General features: G+C 36.6%; 3 protein-coding genes and 1 long non-coding RNA gene across 4 annotated transcripts; 1 reads left to right on the forward strand and 3 right to left on the reverse strand.

Moving 5' to 3' along the window:
* Positions 1-4,906: 4,906 nt before the first annotated feature.
* On the reverse strand, positions 4,907-16,170 carry LOC136798838 (protein SON-like). The gene is made up of 4 exons (XM_067055510.1): positions 16,109-16,170; positions 6,398-6,718; positions 6,160-6,298; positions 4,907-4,942 (listed from the first exon to the last, which is right to left on the reverse strand). The coding sequence occupies exons 1-4, from the start codon at positions 16,168-16,170 to the stop codon at positions 4,907-4,909; spliced, it is 558 nt and encodes a 185-aa protein (XP_066911611.1).
* Positions 16,171-20,298: 4,128 nt separating this feature from the next.
* LOC136798839 (uncharacterized) lies at positions 20,299-20,862 on the reverse strand. The gene has a single exon (XM_067055511.1). It carries the CDS (start codon positions 20,860-20,862, stop codon positions 20,299-20,301), a length of 564 nt encoding a protein of 187 aa, XP_066911612.1.
* Positions 20,863-20,882: 20 nt separating this feature from the next.
* LOC136798840 (uncharacterized) lies at positions 20,883-21,266 on the reverse strand. Its single transcript, XM_067055512.1, has one exon. It carries the CDS (start codon positions 21,264-21,266, stop codon positions 20,883-20,885), a length of 384 nt encoding a protein of 127 aa, XP_066911613.1.
* An 867-nt stretch (positions 21,267-22,133) lies between these two features.
* LOC136798847 (uncharacterized) lies at positions 22,134-24,633 on the forward strand. The gene is made up of 3 exons (XR_010845441.1): positions 22,134-22,533; positions 23,460-23,562; positions 24,500-24,633. It is a non-coding gene; the product is annotated as an uncharacterized lncRNA (long non-coding RNA).
* Positions 24,634-25,420: the final 787 nt, after the last annotated feature.

Here is a 25,420-nt window from a genome sequence, read left to right on the forward strand (position 1 = left end):
GTATCCAGCTTGCAGAGGATTCTAGAGATTCAATTCTTGGATGAAGATTAGAGATTTCCCCAAATTTCCAATTCTATTGTTTAATTTTTCGCTGTTTTCTATAATCTTGCAAAGATTTGAGTTTATTTCAGATAAATTATTTTCAACCTTATTAACAAAAGAGAGACAATGATCAACTTTAGATTCCAAAGAGGCAGATTTTTTCTCAAACTCAACAACTTGAGCATACGATTTTTCAAAAGACTGGCAGGTGTTTTTAACTTCAGACACAGATTGAGAGATTGTATTGATTTTTTGATTTTTTTGTCTATCATTTCTTGTAATGGAGGCTTTATCAGAAAGTTTTTTATAGACTTCACAACCTTTATAGAATGCAGAGCAAAGCTTCAGCTAGGTTTCTAGCTCCCCCCAACAAAGTATGGTCCCCCCAACAATTTAGCTCCCCCCCCAAAAAATTGCCTTGTGCTAGGTCCCCTTATACTTAGCAAGATAAAAAAAAACAAAAATAACATTGTTCTCCCGCCCCCGTAGAGAGAAGTCAATAAAAATTATATGCGGGTACAGTACTGATAAATGAAAACTAAATTTTACTTGTATTAATATTTATGTTTACAAATCTTTTGCTTTTTATATTTGATTTAATAGTAAGATAAGAGATCTTTTGAGATTAGCTGAACAGCCCCCAAGTCTCAGTCAGATCCATCTAGGCCCCCCCAACAATCTAGGTCCCCCCAAATATTTTGGTAATTTTAGCCCCCAGGCCAAAATATTTCTTAGCCCCCCCCCCTAAAGTAAGGGGGAGGGCTGAAGCTATGCAGAGTGACCTTTTCCACAGTTCACACACGTTTTTACAGAGCATTTCTCGAACAATTTTCCTTTCCACGCCAACTACACAACTGGTTTTTGGATTTGCAAGCACAAAAGACATGACCAAACTTAAAACATTTCTTGCATTGGGTTATATAATTATCTACAGGATCATATAATCTAACATGGTGTTTTCTAATAAGATTATTGATTTTAGTAGTAAAAGAGAATTCTTCAGATATCACCTTTGACAACTTCAAATACAACTAGATTTCCTTCCTTCCTTAGGTTAAAAACCCTTGGAAGTCCATGATGTTCAAGATTTTCATATACTTTTTCCAGAGAAATAGGTGGGATATTGGAGTCTTTGGCAGTTTTATTTACACAGTAACTGTCAAGAAGTCTTGATCTTTTATCAATTTGCAACTTTTTATTTTCTCAGACCAATTATCGTTATCAATGAGTTTATCAATGTCAGCTATATCTATTTCACAAATCAATACAGAGGATTTTGTATGAGCTTCTTTAGCAGAAAGTAATTTTAAGTTATTTATATGAGAGTTCGTAGTTTCGATGTCATAAGGTTTTTCAAAAGAATATTCATGTAAATTATTTTAAGTTTTTTCTTTTTATTAGAAGAATCAAATGTGGGACCACCACCTACAACAGAATTTGACCAAGGTTGAGATGAAGAACTACTAGATTCAAAACCAGTTACCATTTCTATACCATCTTCATTAAAAACAGGATCAGATTCAGGCTGCACAACACTTTTTTTGGAGAAGAAGTAGATACTTGTTCCAGAAAATGGACTTTCATTTTTTTCTACGCGTGAAATCATCCTTAAGTTCACTAATGTTTCTTGAAGTATCTTCTAGTGGAGAAGGAGGATCTCTTTTCTACTAGACATGACAACAAAGTACACGAGGCCCAATGTACTTCGGGACCGAGGCCCCTCTAGTATATGATTCCGCTTTCACACTGAAGTGATTAACGCGTTTTGTAAAATAAATTATTGTAAAATGAAATGTTCGGTTTTATGCTGTTGAACAGAAACCGAAACCATATAAACAAAACAGAAAATGTTCGGTTTTATGCTGTAGAACAGAAACCAAACCGGTCTTCGGCTTTTTGCTGTCGAACAGAAACCGAAACCCTAAAAACGACGTTTGTCCGCAATATTCGATTGTCCGCAATAAACGTTTGTTCGCACTAACGATTGTCCACACAAGAATTGAAATCTGAACTCAGAGAGATGTTGATGATTCTTATCGTTTAATGTTATAGAATAAAAAACATTAGAATAAAAGGTCTGTGTTTTCAACGTTCTAGCTTTTCACTGCTGACACGCTCAGTATCTGCCGTATTAACCCTATCAATTGCCTTTAGCCTTGAACCTCTTGAATTTGTATATACATCACAATTGACGTCAAATACAATATGTACGGCCACGCTCTTGCGAATGAATGAAAAAGAATGGCAACAATCGATGAAAAATCCACTGAAAATGCTGAAAAATATGGATCCTGTACCGCCAATAAATGCTTCACGAATGAAATAATAAAGGATAATGACATGTTACAATGTAGGAAATGCCAGAGATTCGTTCATTATGCTTGTTCGGAGCTTCCCGCATACCAAATTCAGCTTTGTCTGCAATACAAAAGTCGACGCTTCGAATGTAAAAAATGTGTTACAGTCACGCCAATACTTTTGGAAAAAATCAAAACAAGTAAGCAAAGAGTCAGAAGTAACCAAATAACGCAAACAATAACGGAAGCAGAATGTCAAGATGGAGGTCAGCAAATATTTGAATCTGTATTCAACACTAGATTGCATAATCTAGAGAAGAAAATGGAGGAACTTATAGCTATGAACAAAGAAGACGTCGCTAAAGAACCAAAACGAGCAACATATGCAGATATCACAAAGGAAGAGGTGAAGAAACAGGAGGTTATCATCAAGAAATTTATCAAAAATGAAAAAGAAGAAAGAGAAGAAGATCGCTGGAAGAACTTAACTAGATGTAACATCATTGTCCATCATTTAGGTGAAAATAAAGATGAGAACAAAGAGGAACAGCGGGCCGGTGACAAAGATTACGTGGAGGAAGTTGTAGGAAATCGTATGGGATTAAAGATAAATGTTGTCACTGCAGAACGAATCGGTGCTCGAAAGGATGATATGTTCAAGACAAAAAGATGGCGGCCATTGAAAGTAACGTTGGCCAATGAAGAAGACAAGAAAAGAATTATGGCCTCAGTCCATAAACTAAACGAAGATAATTTCAGTGTAACAGATGATTTCTCCAAGAAAGAACGTGAAACCATTAAAGAATGGCATGAAAAAGCTAAAGAGAAAACGAAGAATGAGAAGGATGAATGCTGTGTACGGAAAGTGAGAGGTAGCCCTCGGGCTAAGCTCTACTTTAAGAAAATATGTAAAAAGACCGTTATTGATGAACTGTAAATTTGAATTAGATTGTTTCATAGAGGTCAATAGACCTGCGAAATATACTCCTATAATAATATAATAACAATAGTAATCCTTTCATTCTGGGCTATAATAAAGAATTACGTTGCATCACTTTTATAATACAGGTCATAATATGAAATTATTTTCGAATCTTAAGCAAAAAAAAAACTAAACATAAATCCGAGTTTCATGCACTTTGTACAATCGTCAGATGTCTTTTGATGTTATCTGGCGATTGGACATAAGTGCATGAAACTCGGTTATATGTTTTATTATTTTGGATTTGAAAATAATTCATATTGAAAATATTGTTCACCATTTATTATTAATACAGGTTATATTAATAATAACAATTCAACCAAAGAAATAATGCCCAAGACCGGAAATCACAAGTTTGGTGGCCCTGTGGTAAGTGAAGTGCATTGTTTCAAAGATCTAAGGTGTTATCACTGTCATAATTTGGGCTTATTTCAAAATCTTCTTCTTGCAAATACACTGTATTTAAGGGCTCTGACCATAGGGAAAAATAATTTTTGGAATTTGAAGATATAACTTTTTGTTTTTATCTTCTTGACAGACTCCAACAGACTCCTTTTGAAAAATATTTTTTAAATTAATTATATCATTAAGTAATTAAAAAAGCATGGACCTTAAAAAGACGTGATAAATCATGTAATCTTTACAAAACAGCATAATCTGTCAGACAGAAAATGTTTAACACGATATAATCTATCTATATATTAATAGCTGTAATATGTATGTGTGTTTGTTTTTTGTGTGTCACTTTCGTTTTCGCAAGCAATGTTTTGTTCTTTTAAAAGATAACTTTTGCTTTTTGCTCCACAAATGTGTTAAATCAGATTCGCGCCGTTTTATAAATACTTTGAGCTGTTCGATAAGTTTGTTTTAATTGATATTGATGGACTTCTTTTTCTTTCTTTTGTTTTGTTTTATGTTTTCGAATGTAATTAACGACCTTATTTGATTTGAGACATTCGAATTCTTTTCAAAACAAAAAAAAATCTTTTAAACAGAATCTGTTAAAGAAAAGAACAAATATAAAATAAAACATAAGAATCACAAGACAAGTTTGTTAGAACAACAGCAACATTAAAAATATATTCAAAAGGCAGTAAAAACTAGAGTTCTTTCTTCGTAAAAAGGGACCTATAAACATCTATGTCGATAATTATTTTGTTGTAAATCTACGTCATTGTTGAATTTGAAAAGTTATGACGAAGTTATTTTATAAAAGTAACATAAAATTGCGCTATCACACTTTTTTGTCTGCGTGTCCTAGCTGCCTTCCGGGGGGACTATGGTTGCGAGCTGACTTTCGGCCCTGCCCTTCGGACCCTTAGCAGAATAAAGAGAAGAAACAAGGGAAATTGTGTGAATTTTAATTCACTTTCTGGGACTAATTTGACCAAATCTCTATCTTTCTGGGGACAAAAAGTTGAAATTTTCCTATTTTTCCGATTCTTAGTGGGACTGAAGTTTGATTTTCCGATTTTTCAAACTGCCATGTTTAAAAAAAGGCACCCTTAAGGCAGGCACATACCCATACCCTTCTCTTGCCTAAGTACCCCACCCGGGCTGCCTTTTTCAACGAATCTCGTGTCTATTATTTCACTCCGCTTATCTTGACATCAAAGTTTTCCTAAACATCAAAGAGTCAAACTTTGAAGAGAATTCTTCCCTTTAATTTTGATTTCATCGTGTTTAAGCCACCTTCCCAACATCCAAAGGACTTTAAATGCGTTCAGCAAACAGCTAAACCGGCGTGCGACGCCGGGCACCGGCTAGTATACTTTAATGACCTTTGTAACTTACTACTTTACATTTAATGCAATACAAATAACTAGCCGGTACCCGGCGTCACACGCCAGTTAAGCTGTAGCCGAATGCACTAAAAGACCTTTGGATATTGAAGCTGGCTTAGAAAAGCGATCAAATAAAAAAAAGAAATCTCTACAACGTTTGAGATTAAATTGCTTTTTTAAAACCCTTCTCATAACTTTTTCGAATTTAAACATAAAAAATGACCTACACACTTTTTAACAGTAACAACGACTTGAATGTTTTTATAGGAAGAAAGAGGTGAACTAATCTGCCTAGGGGGCGGCGGTATTTTGGTGTTTTCACCGTCGTGGAGCAAAGTCAACAGACGTCGAGCTTTTTGAGCGAGCAAGTAAATTTGTTTAAAATTGGATTTACAGCAAAGTGATTTAAGCGTGTTGGTGGCGTTGCCACACCACAAAAAGACACACCTCAACTTAAGGTTAAGTCTAATCTATTAAATGGGACATTGCTGTTGCACATAATTGGTAAATTGGCTAAATTCATCCTTAAAATTGTATGTTCTAGTGTAGTTCTAGTGGTTTGTTAGACCATCAAGTGCTTGATATGCAAGCCTAAAAAGTGTTTAAAATTGCTAGTACTAATCCCCCAAGGCAAAATTGTCCACTTTCGGCTTTGAGTTTCATTCAATATCTTGAGAAGTAAACAAGCTTATTCATCATATATACGTTGTTACTAAAAGTGGTAACGGTAGGTAACGATAGGTAACGATGGGTAACGATGGGTAACGACAAGTAACGGTAGGTAACGACAGGTAACGATGAAGTAACGGTCGGTAACGATGAAGTAACGCAAGTAACGAGGGGTAACGAAAAAGTAACGAAGTAACGATGGGGGAAAAGCAGAAAATGGTGGCCCTGATGTGTCGAATTATCAAAATTTGTAGCTGGTCAATGCAATGATGGAATCGATGGTGCTGGTCAATACAATGATGGAATCAATGGTGCTGGTCAATACAATGATGGAATCTATGGTGCTGGTCAATGCAATGATGGAATCAATGGTGCTGGTCAATACAATGATGGAATAAATTGTGCTGGTCAATGCAATGATGGAATCAACGGTGCTGGTCAATGCAAAGATTGAATCAACGATGCTGGTCAATGCAATGATTGAATCAACGATGCTGATCAATGCAATGATGGAATCAATGGTGCTGGTCAATGCAATGATGGAATCAATGGTGCCGGTCAATGCAATGATGGAATCAATGGTGCCGGTCAATGCAATGATGGAATCAATGGTGTTGGTCAACGCAATGATGGAATCAATGGTGCTGGTCAATGCAATGATGGAATCAATGGTGCCGGTCAATGCAACGATGGAATCAATGGTGCTGGTCAATACAATGATGGAATCAATGGTGCTGGTCAATGCAATGATGGAATCAATGGTGCTGGTCAATGCAGTGATGGAATAAACGGTGCTTGTCAATACAATGATGGAATCAATGGTGCTGGCCAATGCAATGATGGAATCAATGGTGCTGGTCAATGTAATGATGGAATCAATGGTGCTGGTCAATGCAGTGATGGAATAAACGGTGCTTGTCAATACAATGATGGAATCAATGGTGCTGGTCAATACAATGATGGAATCAATTGTGCTGGTCAATGCAATGATGGAATCAACGGTGCTGGTCAATGCAATGATGGAATCAATGGTGCTGGTCAATACAATGATGGAATCAATTGTGCTGGTCAATGCAATGATGGAATCAACGGTGCTGGTCAATGCAATGATGGAATCAACGGTGCTGGTCAATGCAATGATTGAATCAACGATGCTGATCAATGCAATGATGGAATCAACGGTGCTGGTCAATGCAATGATGGAATCAATGGTGCTGGTCAATGCAGTGATGGAATAAATGGTGCTTGTCAATACAATGATGGAATCAATGGTGCTCGTCAATGCAATGATGATATCAATGGTGCCGGTCAATGCAATGATGGAATCAATGGTGCTGGTCAATACAATGATGGAATCAACGGTGCTTGTCAATGCAATGATAGAATCAATGGTGCTGGTAAATGAAATGATGGAATCAACGGTGCTGGTCAATGCAATGATGGAATCAATGGTGTTGGTCAATGCAATGATGGAATCGATGGTGGTGTACTGGTGGATGCAATGCTGCACTCACCAATGGTACTGTTGTGCAGGTGAATGCAAGTTAGGGATTGTGCATTTTTTGTAAGCATCATCTTTATAAGAAATCCATCGATAATTTTCGATTCAAGGGGTATTGACTTTCGGCGATTGGTTCATTCAAAGCAACTTGGGGTTTGTGCAAAATGTGAGCATATTTATTTTTCTTATAAGCATCATCTTTATAAGAATACAATCCGTAACTTTTAATTCAAGGGGTATTGACTTTCGGCGATTGGTTCATTCAAAGCAAGTTAGGGATTGTGCAAAATGTGAACGTATGTATTTTTCTCATAAGCATCATCTTTATAAGAATACAATCCATAACCTTTAATTCAAGGGGTATTGATTTTTGGCGATTGGTTCATTCAAAGCAAGTTAGGGATTGTGCAAAATGTGAGTATATTTATTTTTATATCATCTTCATAAGATTACAATCCATAAACTTCGAAGGTTTTGAATTTTGGTGATTGGTTGATTAAAAGAAAGTCAACGATTTCACATAAGAATAGCATTTTAATTTTAATTTTTTTCCATCTCGTTTTTTTTCCAAATTGAAATAATTTAATCAGCTTATGACTAAGCTCGTAACAATTCGATTGCCATTCACTGATTGCTCGTTTCTTAATTGATTCTTGTGCAATTGACATTGTGCAAAATTTCAACATTCCATTCTGCAAATCAATTTAACAATACAATATTACATTGAGGATAAGATGCGTTTTAAAATAAAAAGTACTTCTTCTCTTAATGTTCATAAATTCATTGAAAGTCAACCAAAAAATGCCAGTGTTTGCTCTTTTCTTCGTTCCTTCGAGTTAAAAAATGTTTTTTTAATTAAAAATGTCAGATTTCAAAAACGGCTCTTTTAACTTTTAAGAAAATAAGTGAATAAACTAAGGAAATTAAGGACATTTTGAGATTTAAAAACATTCGAGCCTGAAAATCATGTCGTGAAATCACGAAAATTTACTGGTTCTTATATAAAAAAGTGATGATAATTCAAGAAAAATGCGTCGGTAATTTGGTGTTCGCTACCCCCGTGAGAAAATCATGATTCATGGGGAAAAGCATGCAGAAAAAATAATAGGCTAGGTCAAAAGAAGAAGTCTACCCTTAGTGTTAAGTAACTTTCTTGACTATTGTAATATACACGATTGTAGAGCTCCACGTGCAGTATGATACAAAATATGCTTACAATTTGTAAACAATCCTATTTAGAAAGGAAAATCTCATCTTTATGTAAAATGTTTTCCCAAAGAAACGTACTTTCACACCTTTTAACACGAGGTAGCAGCTGTATCTTTTTATTTTACATCGTGTTGAGTAATCAAAGAAAGAGATTTGTGTAAGTTTGTAAATACACTCCAAATAAAGCAAAATTTGCCAAACGGAGGAGAAAGTTGATGTCTTTTGTCTTTTGAATGCTTGAATGAAAGCGTACTGAGAAAAAAAGGTGAAAGGTGATACAAAAATTGAATTCTTATGAAGATGATGCTTATAAGAAAAATAAATATGCTTACCTTTTGCACAATCCTCAACTTGCTTTGAATGAACCAATCGCCGAAAAACAATACCCCCTGAATCAAAATTTATGGATTGTATTCTTATAAAGATGATGCTTATAAATAAATATGCTCACATTTTGCACAATCCTCAACTTGCTTTGAAAGAACCAATCGCCGAAAGTCAATACCCCTTAATTTAAAAGTTATGGATTGTATTCTTATAAAGATGATGCTTATGAGAAAAATACATATGCTCACATTTTGCACAATCCCTAACTTGATTTGAAAGAACCAATCGCCAAAAGTCAATACCCCTTGAATTAAAAGTTATAGATTGTATTCTTATAAAGATGATGCTTATGAGAAAAATAAAAATGCTCACATTTTGCACAATCCCTAACTTGATTTGAAAGAACCAATCGCCAAAAGTCAATACTCCTTGAATTAAAAGTTATGGATTGTATTCTTATAAAGATGATGCTTATGAGAAAAATACATACGCTCACATTTTGCACAAACCTCAAGTTCCTTTGAATGAACCAATCGCCAAAAGTCAATACCCTTTGAATTAAAAGTTATGGATTGTATTCTTATAAAGACGATGCTCATAAGAAAAACAAAAATGCTCACATTTTGCACAATCCCTAACTTGCTTTTTAAGAACCCATCGCCGAAAGTCAATACCCCTTGATTCGAAAATTATCGATGGATTTCTTATAAAGATGATGCTTACAAAAAATGCACAATCCCTAACTTGCATTCACCTGCTCAACAGTACCATTGGTGAGTGCATCATTGCATCCACCAGTACACATTCCACCAATGAATTCACCAGAACCATTGATTCCATCATTGTATTGACCAGCACCATTGATTCCATCATTGCATTGACCAGCACCATTGATTCCATCATTGCATTGACCAGCACCATTGATTCCATCATTGCATTGACCAGCACCACGGTTTCCATCATTGCATTGACCAGCACCATTGATTCCCTTATTGCATTGACCAGCACCATTGTTTCCATCATTGCATTGACGAGCACCATTGATTCCATCATTGCATTGACCAGCACCATCGATTCCATCATTGCATTGGCCAACACCATTGATTCCATCATTGCATTGACCAGCACCATTGATTCCATCATTGCATTGACCAGCACTGTTGATTCCAGCATTGTATTGACCAACACCATTGATTCCATCATTACATTGACCAGCACCATTTATTTCATCACTGCATTGATTCACCAAAGCCGTCAAATCTTTCAGTTAATTCACAAACACCAATTTACAATAAAAATGATTGGATTTATTATCTCCACAGTCATATTCACCAGAACGATCAGATCCTGCTGTACAATCATCAGATTTCCATAATTCTTGAATAGACTAACTAGAGTCGTTAGGTTCTTAAAAATCACCGGAAGTATTAGCTCTGGCGAATAAATTTACAAATTTTGATAGTTCGACACCTCAGGGCCACCATTTTCAGCTTTTTCCCCATCGTTACTTCGTTACTTTTTCGTTACCCCTCGTTACTTGCGTTACTTCATCGTTACTGACCGTTACTTCATCGTTACCTGTCGTTACTTACCGTTACTTGTCGTTACCTATCGTTACCTATCGTTACCTACCGTTACCACTTTTAGTAACAACGTCATATATATCATATTTTCTGCATTAGGTCTGTAATAAAATAAATAGGGGGTAGGTTGTGGGGGATGTACTGGTCGGTCGGTACAGTAATAGGCCAATTTCTTTTATCAGTGTTCTGTATTTCTTGAAGAAATAGGTCAGCATACGGTATTCGGACATTAGGTTGAAATCGATAAATTCGGTATTTTTTTTAACGGTCGGTATTTGGTATCCATAGTGGCCCTTCGTGGAAACAATTCCTCAGCTGTCTTAAAGCTGTTCAAAGCATGCCACTTAAAATATATGTTATTATTGTTAATATTATTATTATTACTTCCGTACGCTCCCCCCCCCATTGGATATAAAATGTTCAAAATTTTACTAAACATTTGCCAGGGGTTGGAAACTTGGGGCCATTGCAGAATTTGTTTGTGACAGGGGGTAGACGACACAGGATTTCCGAGGGCAAAAGTTTTAACTAAAGTTCATTCCAAGGTGATAAATATATAAACTTACAACGCAAAAAAGAGTGGAATTTCCGACACATTTTGGAAAAAAGTACCTGTATTTTCTCCAGAATTTTGGACCATCACCGCTAAAAAAACCCTTCCATTTAAAACATGGGTTTTGACAGCTTAAATGGGTTTTGGCTGCTAGGTTTGGCTTTGACTGCTAAAGTTAGGTTTCAACCGCCGAAAAAATTCCCTGTGGTGCTGGCGTACTGGCGCGAAAGATGACAGAGTTCTGGAGTCAGCGTACAAAATTATTCTAGTCGTTGTCCACTCCCAGGCCCAGCAACTCCGCTTCGGCAATTTTTGCTGAATCCATAATACTGGTTTCGAAGCTGAAAATATTCTTCAAAATTTAATAAACAAGGTCCAAAGGGTTGGAATATTTTTGAGAAAATCAACAAGCAGGGGGCTGTTTATTTGGAACCCAAGAGTAAAGAAAACACATAACATATAGAGGAAATGTCTAGTTCGCATCTATTGTTTTATTTTCAAACCAAATTTCAAACGTATGCATAATTTCAAACAACATGAAGTTATTTCTCATGATAAACAAACAACATTGAATACGAAGTGGCGGAAGTCTCTAACCAAGGTCTTGGTTTGGGATTGCAAGAATTGTCGTTTTTTATGAAATTTGTCGTTCTTTTTTAATGTTGTGAAGAAGACATTTTCTCCCCCTCATACATATAACGGCCCACAACATGGTCCAAACATGTTCAGGCCAGTTCGGACAAAAAATATGACTAAATTGGCCTGAACAAGTTTGGGCTTGCGCCTGCCATGTTTAGGCCGTTTTTCAAAAAGTATTAATACAGAGGCCCGAAAATGTTCAGGCCATGTCATGGGTCGTTACACCTTAGCCCTCTCACAATACACATACTTCTGTTACAGTACCCCCTTTCCTATAAAAACACAAGAAACCATTTTATATCCGCATATATTAGTGTATCTATTACTTAGTTCAGTTTTTATTGACCTGACAAAATAAAGAAAATACATTAAAACATATTTTTGTCTCTATATTATTTTGATATGCTTCGACATTGATTATACTTTTCAGTCTATGTACTTTCCCTCGTGCTCGTGTTGTTGTCTCTTGACTTGTTTTCATTTTCTTTTTAGAAATTGAACTCAAAGGATATGTATCAAACCTTCCACCAATGAAGCAGAACAAACTAGCAAAGCCATTTTTCAATCTTAATGTGGAGACACAAGACAACCAGGTGAAATGTGTGGTTTGTTTTTCTCCACATAACCAAAGCTGGAATATATGACAATGGAACCGTCAAAATTACATTAGGGCACATATTTTTCATTCCTCTCCGTAGGATCCGGTGGATATTAACATATCCTTGAATGATACCATCATTCCATTTTTACGGAATAGATACATAGGTACTTAAATCATCCGCCACCTGCGGAATAGCGGAGGTCCGGCTGATATCCTTAAATTCTAACGTCTATTAAAATCACCTTCTGTCGCCGCCTGCGGAATCGCGGAAGTCTGGCGGACATCCTTAAATTCTAACGTCTATTAAAACCATCTTCTGCCGCCGCCTGCAGAATCGCGCAAGTCCGGCGGATATCCTTAATTCTAACGTCTCTTAAAATCATCATCTGCCGGATATCCTGGACAGATTACGGGATGATTTGTTGTCACCGGCATATTATGCTCCAAAAAAGCGCAGTCGAGGTAGGGTTAACAAACTTTATAATTCATGAATTTTAAATTAAATAGGTACTCTAATGATAACTTGCAATTCTAAAATACCTCCATTCTTCAGATATTTAAATTCAAACTCAAACTAAGGAAATTCGAGTTCATAAAATTCCTTCAACTAATTATTTGTGGAACGACCGTCAATAGGGAGTGTAGCATCCTTTGGCAAGATCTGCGTACGCGGGGCGTAAATTTGTATATGTTCGAAAACATGTTTCCAAAACTGCTACCTCCGACGATAAATGTCGACTTTGCTCTGTATTGAAAAATGGCACCTGTTTAGCCAAAGAAAAGAAGCATTTACCTCGTAAATTTTTGGTTCTGTTTTTGTCATTTTTTTCAAAAATCATACATATTTAAAAAGAAAAGTAAAAGTGTATCTAAAATATATCGAGTTTGAATATCCAATCAAGTGCGAGATGTCTGTTTTTGTGTCGTTGGTGCTACTTTCACTTTTGCACACTTGCGAAACATAAACAAAGATGGCGATTTTTGTCAAGGCAGGATCCCGCTGAAAGGATCTACTGGAGGCATCTGTTAAATGACATTGCTACTGTTCACACTGAATGGAAATTTTACTCGAGTATCATTCTAGGTTTTTTTACTACTTCCTCTTAGAGAGGTGAGATCTGTCCTATCCTCCAGCTTATGTGGTGGATGTCAACTGCTGAATGAAATTTTTGATAAATGGTCGGAATGGTCTGATGGTTGTTTACCTTGTGGCATTCAAACTTCACGGTACATTTTTGTGATAATTTGATTGGAGTAACCGTTCCTATTACATCAATTGATCTCAGCGAAATCTATTTTTATGGCTTGATCAAGCCAAATCAAACAACAGTTAAGTCAGATTTAAAACAACATTTGGATTTCAAAATATTTTAACGTTTAGACTTTATAATTTTATTGGAAATGTCAACGTTAAATTTTACATTCAGCGGGCATTGTTGCCGAACAATGATTTTTTGCCAGGTTGTCGTTGTTTAACAATTTGAGTAACGCTTTTACAAGGAACATCGAATATTGGGTGATTGTGGTCAGTAAATATTCGTTGAGGCGAGGAAGTACGATGTGAAGAACAGACACAATATTTTCAGGAGTTTTTTAATCATTCTACATAAAATTAGAAGGACTTTGTTGTGGTTTGAGATCAAGCAAACATTACACGATTCCTATCATCCAGATTCGATAAAATACAATTCGATACCTTGAAAACGGCCCTGGCCAAAACATGTTGGAAATTTCTAGCATATAATGGTATTTTTTTCTCAACCCTCATCCAATATATATAATTTCGATATACACAATAATGTACGAGAATCATTTTATACCAAGGAGTAATCAAAGAAAACGACATAACATACATAACCTGCATAACCCATCTATTATATGCTCTGAGGATACTATAGTACGTAAGTTGGCCGTCCTACGTAAATATGCTACATGACAAACTTTCCTGGCAGATTTTTAAACTACCGACCGAGAATTCAAATTACCGGGCGAGAGTTTAGACATCCGGCCAGTAGTTTTAAACTCTCGGCCGGACGTTTAAGACACGCGCCGGACGTTTAAGACACGCGCCGGGCGTTTAAGACACGCGCCGGACGTTTTAAACAGAACACAAACACACTTGTCTAAATCAGCCACGGTACTTTTATGTTGATTGACAATTTCAATATACTCATTTGACAAACTTAAAATAATCAAATTTAAATTAAAAAATTACTATCAAAAATTTAAATCTATTAACAATAATAAAAAATTTATATTTTAATTAAGCGGAAATTATAAAATCCAAAACCAGCTTGAATCATGTTTTGTTTGTCATAACCCTAAATTCATTAGAATTATCGTCTATAAATTTCAAAAACATTAGTCGTTTTGCGTAAGACATTTTTGTCGTAATATATTTAAATGGATTTATCCTTGCAAATGATTGTTCGGCAATATCTCGGTGTTCATTTTACAAAAATTTAAGATTTCTCAAGGTGCAGATGATAAAAGCACATCTACAATTATAACTTCGGTAAGATAAATACCTATACATTGGATGAAGAGGCATCTAAGCTGTATGATAATTACCAGTTAGAGATCCTAGAATATCGTAATAGTGATCGCTTTGAGGAATGTAGTGATTTGGAAGAGTGTCCCCTCAATCGAAATCGTTCAAACGTTATTCGTTGCATGATGAAACATGTCCTGATAAGGAGAACCTCAGAAAGAAATATAGACTATTAAATATTGATTTATAGATATGTTTATGATAAATTAAATATGTCAATTGAACAATGGTTTATTTTGAAATGAAACCTTCTAATTAAACTTTTTAAGAATCTTGGTGTTTTTTAGGTTTCCTTTTTTCTATTCTTTTCCAGTTTAGTTGTATGCATTCTGAAAGTTTAAACTTTCGGTTGTACGTTGGTTTTGTAGGGTTTCTTTATCTATTGAATGTTTGTGATTTATGATTTATAAAAATAGCTTTGATCAATATATCTTATTATGAAAAAACATTAAAAGATTACTTGGAAATATAACTTAAGTTGTATTAAATCTTTAATCTGGAGCACGGGTAATGAAAGATAATAAATTTTTGCAATTTCGTATTAAGAGTTTATAAAATCAACAACAAATCAACCTTCTGATTCAAATAATTTTTGCACAAATTCAAATTTGAAATAATATCAAGATTTCAGAGGCTGTTATCATTACATTTCTGAAACGAGGATATCCGCGATTCCGCAGACGGCGACGGAACAAGATTTCAGAGGCTGTTATTATTACATTTTTGACATGAGGAAATCCGCGATCCCGCAGGCGGTGGTGGAACAAAATTTCAGAGGCTGTTAGCACTACATTTTTGACATGAGGAAATCCTCAGGATTTTATCATTATTATCTATAAAGAGAAACGAGGTACTCTGCAGGTTCCTCGGATAAAAGTGCAAAACCTGTGCCTTTTTCCAACATTATGGAAAATTCGATTATCAAACAAGAATTGCTTGGTTTCAAGCCAAACTACAAAATGCCAATCACAATCACAAAATTTTTACTGCAATAAATGAAACACAATTAAATGAACATATAAACATCACAGGTGTCTTGAAATTGCAGGATATTGACACTGTGGATGTCGAGGGTGCGAATGTCCCTATGAGAAAAGGAATTATCTGCGATGATACTGACCAAATCAACATTGTTTTCTGGAGGGAGGATGTATCCCTTATTAATGATGGTGACTCTTACATACTGATGAACATGAGGCGTGGCATTTGGAATAATGAACCTGAACTAGCATACACAAGTATTACAGCATTCAAAAGGATTGAAGATCTGGAGAATTACAAGAGCCCTGAGGAACATTGGACTGTATCACATCATTATGATTATGTGACTATTGTCACTGCGTGATTGACACATACAACAAAGTGCTTACCCTGCAACCATGTCTTTTCTTGCACCAAGTCCTCTTTGTCCATCCTGTGATGCAACTGTCATGATTGCAGCAAAGAAAGTCAAGTTTTCGTCAATCTTACAAATAATACAAATGCATCTACAATTAAACTTGATGTAAAGGTAAATATGTTGCCAATGGGAATACACGTCTTTTTTTTTTTAAGAAACACACTTTTAAGAAACATGAGGCTCAGAATGCCTAAAAACTAAGAAACATCTAAGAAACATGCTGAGGCTGAGAATGAGAAAATAACATTTTTAAAACGGGTTTTTTAGAACCTTCCAATCTTTGCATGAAAAATAGGCTGATTATGTCAAAAAGTTTAGAAACATGTTAGAAACATTTAAGGCTCAAAAGGCCGATTTCTTAAGAAACATTGAGGCTGCTTGGTAAAACTAGTTTCTTAAAAAAAAAAAAACGTGTAGGTAATGATCAAATCCAATTATATTTGATGACAAACAAATTTCTTTTGTTGTATTAGCATCTTATTTTTTGTTTTGTATATGTATTTGTATTTGTTTATATGTTTTTTTAAATCCTTGGATTATTTTGAGCAGAGTATTGTATGTGTCTCCATGTAGATGCTTTGACCTTGTTGACAAATTTCCTGTTTTAATCTTCTTCAGTATCAATTTAGCTTTCATGCCATCCATTGGTATTGTATGTTTGTTTGGATATCTTGACAGTTACGATTGTCTGACCTTGTTGACAAATTTCATTTTTTTTTAAGTATACAAATCAAGTTCTTGTACTAGACAGCTTGAAGTTTCCCTCATCTGCATTATTTTTTAAAACATCTGTTTTATCAGCGAGTTTTTATTTTTTGATATCTAAAAAAGATTTTATCCTTTTTGCTATATATGATTAAAAAATATTCCTATGCCATACTTTCTCAACCCTATTTTCGAACGTAAAAACCTTAAAAATGGTTCAAAAGTCGTGAAAGAATTAACTCAATACACCTTTCCTGGAATTCCGGATTTGTTCCGGCTTTTCTGCTCCTTTTCGCTCTCCACTGTTTCTTGCACGGGAGGTAAACAAACCCATTTTTGAAGGATAGGTGGACTTTTCTCGACTTCCATCATACAGAATTTCCTCAAACTTTTATATGTTTCTGCTATGTATGATAGAATGTCATCCTCCAAATTTATTTCCAAAAAGATATGGGCATTGAAAAATAGAAGCCAAAAACGCATTTCCCAAAGAGCCAAAGCAAACACAGGCAAAAACAGGTTTGATTACCTCCCGTAAATTTTTAAGTGGGGGGCGTACGAGATTTCGGTATTGCGGAAATGGGCTTGTTTTTGTGCGGAATTTCGGTAATCACGTCAAAACACTTCGGTATTTCGGAATCCAAAAAGACTTCGGTTTCGGAAAAATGACTTTTTTTACTGCGGAAATTCGGTCTGAAGAGCTTTAGTTTCGGTTTTTCGGTATCCGATTGTGTGCTTCAGATATAATACTGAGGTTAAGCATACCAGGATAATCACGATGACGGAAGAAAAAATACGAAATTTGATTGGTTGAAACTCACTAGCTTGTTTAATTTTCATGGTCGTGATTTTACCAATTTGGGACTTAACATCGCTAATTTCTATCCACAAAAGACGCTTTCTGAATCAATGACGTCAAGCACAAGCGCACGCTAGATCCTAGCGGCGTTCGCGCGCACATATGATGGGTATAGGTATAGATTGCTCCACAACACAATCTTATTTCATTCGCGGACCTTTTGTAAGCAGTGAAAAATTGAAGCTTTTTCAAAACGGACCAAAGCTGGTACGATGAATGGCACGATGCCTCGAGGGCTTTGTGAGAAGGTCAACGTTTTTATAATAAGGCGTTAATATTTTACTGAGAGTCAAATCATCACCTATCATTCGGAACGATGAAAATCCAGTTCTATAACAGCGTTCCCAGTGGTTTAGGGAAAACCTGGAAAATGGGTTGTTTTTTGAAAAAGTCAGGGAAAACCTGGGAAAGTCAGGGAATTTTCGTAAAATTTCTCAAAAGTCAGGGAAAAGTCAGGGAGCTTTTTTTCCAGAATGCCTTGAATTTGATGGTTTTCAGTCAATCTTTGAATCTCTATTTTTTATTTTTCAAAAAGTCAACACACTTTGACTATTGTAAAGCTGGCCGGATTATTTTTGAAATAATTATTTTACTACAACACGAAAAATTTGACGTTTTTGGTCAGGAAAGAATATTCTCTTTCCATTCTAAGTCAGGGAAAACTACTCTTCTCAACACTTTTTTTAGGGAAAAAGGGTGGATTTTAAAGCAAAAGTCAAGGAAATTTTTCGCGCTCGCTTCGCTCGCATTATCTTTTACAAACTTCCTTTTTTGAGATAGGGGGTTAAGCTGAAATTTGTGTCCTCTGGTCTCTGTGTCGTACCACCTCTTTGCAGCGTGCGGTGTCCGCGGGGTGTAATAGTTGTACTGTATGAGGCAAAAATATTCTTTTCCCACAGTTTCTTCCTTTTTTTATTCAAGTTTTTCTTTAAGTGAAAATTATCTACAGAAAAAAATTCGGTATCGGAATTAGTGAAATATTTTTGCGGAATATCGGAAATCAGGTCAAAAATGCTCGGAATTTCGGAGATCAGAAACCCCGTACGCCCCCCTTTTAACACAGCGGTGGAGAATACTTCTATAACGGGCAAGATTTGAATTACGGGAAAGGTGTATTCCACATTTTGAGGCTGGAAATAATTACCCCCATGCTTATAAAAAAACGTGTACCTTATTGGAAGAAAATTTGGTGGGTTTTGCCGAAGATAGCCTGTTAGGGATAGTTGAGTCAAAAATCTTGGAACGTGGGAATCTTGTTGATTGTTGTTCAAGCTAAAAACACAAAGTTCAAAAACTAAAAATATGTACATAGGCCTATGAAAGAAAAATGTCGACTAGGTAAAATAATGTACAAGTAAAGAAATCGCTTCCTGAAAATATGTCTTAATCTGACTTGAGTATTTATAAACTAGGGAAAAATATCACCATATGAAAGAACGATATGTACATGAAATTACTTACAAAATATTGTCCAAATACTATCCCCAAATGTTCGTGACTCCAAGTAAAAGTAAAATCAACTCTGTAATGAATTCAGATCTCATGAAAGTAAAAGTATTTTGCTCACATCTCGAGAATGAAAATCTCACTCACGTCTCTTGTAAAAGTAATTCTGATCTGATTTGAGTGCGTGAAAAAGGCGTAGAAAAAATGATACTTTATAGAAAAACGTGATAAAAGGTAATTAAAGATAATTATCATCTTGTCATTATCGAGCTCATACGTCAAAACCAGAACAAATCAGTTATAAGCACATTATCCAAAACACTCCCACCCAAAAAGGGGAAGAACCAAGAGTTCATTCAGTCCATCAATCGGACTATTCAGCTCATTATGTACAACACGGTGGTAGTCGTACCAAAATTTCGTGGCGAACTGTGAAGATGACCGTCGAAACAGTTGATGATTTGATGTAGGGTGACAACTGATGATTCCCTCAAGTTCAAGACAAACTTCTGATGATAATGCCTGGTTCCAGGCGAACGACTGATGATTGCGTCACGTTCAATGAACTTCTGGTGATAGCACTTTTGTAGGAACAAGGCGAACAATTGGTACAGGGCCTTGTTTCATTGATGGTAACTTCAAAGTTCAGGGGCGAACTTCTGATGATAATGCCCTAGCAAAGCAAGGCGTTTCATTGATGACTTCAAGTTCAAGGGCGAACCTTTGTGGATAGTACCTTAGCAACGTAAGGTGCACAATTGACGACTTCAAGTTCAGGGACGAACTTCTGTTGATAGTACCTTAGCAACGCAAGGTGGACCATTGATGACTTCAAGTTCAGGAACGAACTTCTGTTGATATGATAATACCTTAGCAACGTAAGGTGTACAATTGATGACTTCAAGTTCAGGGACGAACTTCTGTTGATAGTACCTTAGCAACGTAAGGTGTACAATTGATGACTTCAAGTTCAGGGACGAGCTTCTGTTGGATAGTACCTTAGCAACGTAAGGTGTACAATTGATGACTTCAAGTTCAGGGACGAACTTCTGTTGATAGTACCTTAGCAACGTAATGTGTACCATTGGTGATATTTATTAACGCAACGTAATAAGCATATGTTTTTGCTTAACTCGATGACAGGGCAATCGTCAATTGGATGAGGTTCCGTCTTCCAACAAGCCTAGGCTACCGGTTGGCCTAGTGTATATCGAACCGTCGGACGTCTTGACTTTTGCAATCCTTGTGATGCCATCATCTGATGTGATGACACTAACAACGCGTGCCAATGGCCATTTGTATCTTGGGATGTCCTTTTCGCTGATGACAACTAAATCCCCTTCTTTAGTGTTCCGTATTGGATGGCGCCATTTAGCTCGTTCGTTGATTGTAGGTAGGTACTCCTTTGCCCATCTCTTCCAAAATTCGTCAAGTGTTGATTGGACCTGCTTCCACTTGCTCTTCAGGTTGTTTTGTTGAGGGTTATAAATGATTGGAAGATTGGGTGAAGCTCTTCCTAATAGAAAGTGGTTAGGGGTGAGAGCTTCAAAATCGTTGATGTCGTCACTCAGTGGTGTGAGTGGTCGCGAATTGATAGTTGATTCAACTTCAAGGAGGAACGTGTGAAGTGCTTCCTCAGTGAAGATTCTGTCTTTGATTACTGATCGTAATGATTTCTTTGTGAGCTTAACCATGGATTCCATAGCTCCACCCATCCATGGAGCTACAGGTGGATTTAACTTCCACACAAAATATCATACTGTGAAAGCTCATCTTGGATTCGTTTCTGGTCCCATTTTGCAAGAGCTTCTCGTATCTCTCTTTCAGCTCCCACAAAGTTGGTTCCGTTATCACTCCTGATGGTTTTTGGATTTCCTCTCCTGGCTCGAAAACGTCGGAGTGCTAAGATGAAGCTGTCAGTTGATAGGTCTCCAGCTAGTTCGAGGTGTAAAGCTCGTGTAGTCATACACGTGAAGAGAGCACCATACCTTTTAGCGGTGCCTGCAGTTCTGCGAGTTCTACGTCCTTGTTTTACATTGATTGGTCCAAAGTAGTCGACTCCAACATTCTCAAAAGCGTGTGATCCAACTGAAAGTCTCTCCTTTGGAAGGTCTGCCATCATAGGATGTTTGGTTTTGATCGTCTCCCTCCTGCAAACAAAGCATTGATTTAGCACTTTCCTGACCTTGCTCTTTCCTTTCAACATCCAATACTTCTCTCGCACAAGGGCAAGAGTGGCATTTCTTCCACAGTGGTGGTTGATCTCATGTACATGGCTTGGTCCAACTGGAAAATCTTTCCCAACTGATGACATTTGTTGATTCGTCAACTCTGATTTCGATATGGGCTGTGATGATCTCCATGAGTTCTTCGTCCTCCTCAGGTTCCTCAAATTGCCTGACCACTTTCTCCCTCATGATGATGATCAGCCAGAACCAGTAGTTGAAGATAAGCCAGAACCAGTAGTTGGAGATCAGCCAGAACCAGTAGTTGGAGATCAGCCGGAACCAGTAGTTGGAGATTAGCCAGAACCAGTAGTTGGAGATCAGCCAGAACCAGTGGTGGTCCCTCAACAACATGTTCAACCAGCCGCCGTCATCCCTCAACAACATGTTCAACCAGCCGCTGTCGTCCCTCAACATGTTCAACCAGCGGTCGTCGTCCCTCAACAACATGTCCAACCAGCCGCCGTCGTCCCTCAGCATAACCGAGGTCGAGGATGAGGGCCTGGTGGACGTGTTCAACACCACCACCACCCCTACAATAACATTAATGTTGTTGGGCAACAGCAACAACAGCCGAACATTGACGGCTTAAATTTAATTGTTGGATTATTAAATAATCAACTTAGAACGATTAGCAATTTTTTCAGTGATTTTACCATGATTGATTTTGATTGACTTTTTGTTGCTAAATCTGGAATAAAAACAAAAAACATAAATACAAATTGTTTCCATTCTTGTATCTCATTCTTCAAGCAGTCGAGAACACTGTCATATTTTAAACGACAAAAAAATGAGTAATCACATCATTTAGCGCCACGCTAAACAAAAGAAAAAAAAGAAAGATCAAAGGCTTAAAACAAAAAGTACTTAAAACGTTCAATAACACGTCGTGGTGAAAACAAAAATACGATATTCGTTTAGCGGCTCTTATAAGGAACACATTGATATATATTTCTGCTACCCCACAACTTGCAGTCGAAAAATTGAGCAAAATATTGAAAATATTTCTGCGGTGAAGTTTTTCAAATTTCCTTATAGAAATCTCACGTTTGGCACTCCTACACGGTAGAAAAAGTGAAGAGATGAGAAATATGACGTAAACACGATGCAAGTAGTAATTATATTCCCAAGTGATTACGAAAAGTTATTCTTTCAACAATGGTAAGTTTTTTATTACGTCTATTAGGACGTCTTTGCAGATTGCTGTGAGAGTTACTTTAAGAAGGTCATTGACATCCGAATGAGTTCAAGGATATTATCTAAGGCCCTCTTTATATCACGATCAATAGGGGATAAAAGCTTGCTTTTTTATGCTTTCTCACAAGCATTAATGTATATTAAGGCAACGTAGAAAGCTCGGTAAAATAGTGGGAAGAAATATTATTTTATCAGGTACGTATTATCCCTGTATCACGCGAGTGGTATTTTAGCTCTCCCGCCTCTCGCACCTCCCTGTCTCACAACAAAGGAAATATACCATATTACATCCCTGTCTCATGCGAGTGTGCGAGTGATGTTTTTTGTTGCTTTCCTATATCCCTGTCTCACAACATGTCCTTGTCGGAATACACATTACATCTCTGTCTTGTGCGAGTGGGATTTTTTACTTTCTCGTCACTTTTGTCTTAATGACGCGACTTAGAATACCGCTATTATTACCCTAAGTCGATTAATTTTCGCATGTACTTATTTTTAGAGAATTGAGAATTTTAAAAAATTCGCTGCGAAGCAGCCTCTTTTTCACTAGATTTCACCAAATTTCTTTAGTTTTAACGGATTTTCAATTTATAGCAAGAACTAAGTTTTGCGAAAAGGGCCAAAACTCATGAAAATTACGAATTTACCATTTTCATCGACCTCTAACGTTAGAGGTCGATGCCATTTTCAATTACTCCACGCGAAGTTTCATCCACCTAAAGCGGCAGATATGTAAGGTATTTGAGTACAGAATTTCACCGGTTTGGGGACTGTAAAGATCTTCTAACGCCACATGATGGACATTTAGAAATGTTAGAAAGGTTTTGAAACGCTGATGTTTGCCAGTTGAAGATTAAAATAATTTGAATATATTGCTTTTTTCTTTCTAGATATTCCAAATGGACTTGCCGAATAATGGTACAGCTATCAAGTATCCCGGATCGAGAAGTCAACGCATCGTCATACTGCACATACAACATTAATTAGGAAAAGGTATTTCGTTCTCGAATGTTTCACCTGGTTTTATCGTCATCCTTTATACCATTTTAATATGTATCTTTTCTTCTAGTAAAATGATTTTGTCATACACCCCAGTAGCGGCCTGGCTTAATTTTCTTGGTGGTGCAAATTATGAAATTGGCGCCCCTGGTATTTTTGTCCTTAATTGCGCCCTCCACCATTAAGTGAAAATGTTAAACTGTAAGAGCAGTGACTGGTTGAAAGTAACGCCCGGAATCTCTGAGTTAACAATCTCTTATTTATACGAAGGTGGTGGTAATGATAACTGGATATCTATTTCCTTGTTATTTCCTGGTCTTACTTTACTCTTCATTTATGATCAATGGCTGAAATTCGAAAGTTGGCAGGAATAAGGGTTTTTTGTAATTGTGGCGCCGCAGGCAAAAAAAATTTGGTGTAAGAAAGGTCAAACAGCTTAAAAGATATTCTAAAAAGGAGAAAGTTAGTCCGCATACTGTAAGACCACAAAAACCACGGCGAGCAGTTTCGATCAATCTCTTATTTTGGGGCTGAGCATCCTCTTTAACCCCTGGTGGATACACAACACTTCTCTTGCTTTGACTTTTCGCAATTCATTGTTGATAGTAGTTTTGAAAAAATTCGTAGAATAAAAATTTACATTGCACTTATAGAAGGCGCTAAAAACGTGTCAAAGGGCGCTAAATCGCCCAACCAAACATCAAAAAGAAATTTGGCGCCCCCTTGAAAAGCTTTTTTGGCGCCCCTCTCAGGTCTTTCTGGCTGGTGCACTGCACACCCTGCACCCCCTGCCAGGCCGCCACTGATACACCCCTATTTAAGGTCGTTGACTTCTATATAAAGATAAGCTCAATAATCTAATGAAGCCCTGAATATACCGCAAAATTAGTTTCATGACAATTTTTTTTAATTCATTCGTTGCCTTTTATAGGGACCACTGGGTGAACCGATAATCGAGATCGTTCTCAAGTAGACATGACTCTTAATTGTCAACTTGACTAAAACACGACAGAAAAATCGTTTGTTCACCATCGAAGCGCGAAGAACTATGCACCCGATTGTATCCACGGATATATAAATTCTTTTATTACACCCCTATATCAGTGCCCGGTCAGCTCCACTCAATGATGAATTACCCGGTGAAAGAAATTGCATAGAACCCAAATCAAAGATCTTATTTATGGTCTTACCGTCTTACCCCGGTCAATTTTTTTCAAACCCCGGTTTTTTTAAGAATTCTTGAATATTAGTTGAAAGTCAATTTTTCCCTACTAGAAGAAGTTAAAGGTTATCACTTAATGAGCTTTGGAGATCCTATATTAAGACCCGGTGGGTTTCAAAACTTCACTGGGTCACTGAGAAAGGGGTGTTCTATTATATATAAAATATAGAAAATGTACGTACGTCTATGCGTGTTAGTAAATGTCCCGGGACAATGTATATCATCCGTTTATGAATTGGGGAGAGAAAAACTCCATATTGAGTAATTAAGTCATTCTGAGGGGCTGAGATAGCCGATAGAACTTTCCAAAGGGGATAAACTTGAAAAATTTGGGGGGAAATGATGAAAATTTCGAAAAGTTAACAAAAGTACACGCCGTCGCAATTTTTCCCCCACCATTTAAAACCCCAAATTTTCTTCCCCGTTAAGATATTTGGCAATAGAAATTTCCCGCTGTAGGTCCCCACCGGGTTCTATGATACGAGGTGTTGTGCAGATTATTATGTTCTTCTATTGCTCGCTTATCCTTCTGACATGTGATCTTCACAGCTTTGGTAAAAAAAAACAAACGCAAAGCAAATGCTTGATGAGTTTTTTTGTTCTTATAAAAAGTCTTCGTTTCTTGCTCCA

Source organism: Clytia hemisphaerica, unplaced genomic scaffold (assembly GCF_902728285.1).
Source record: "Clytia hemisphaerica strain Z4C2 unplaced genomic scaffold, Clytia hemisphaerica genome assembly, whole genome shotgun sequence".
In the NCBI taxonomy this organism is placed as follows: Eukaryota; Metazoa; Cnidaria; class Hydrozoa; order Leptothecata; family Clytiidae; genus Clytia; species Clytia hemisphaerica.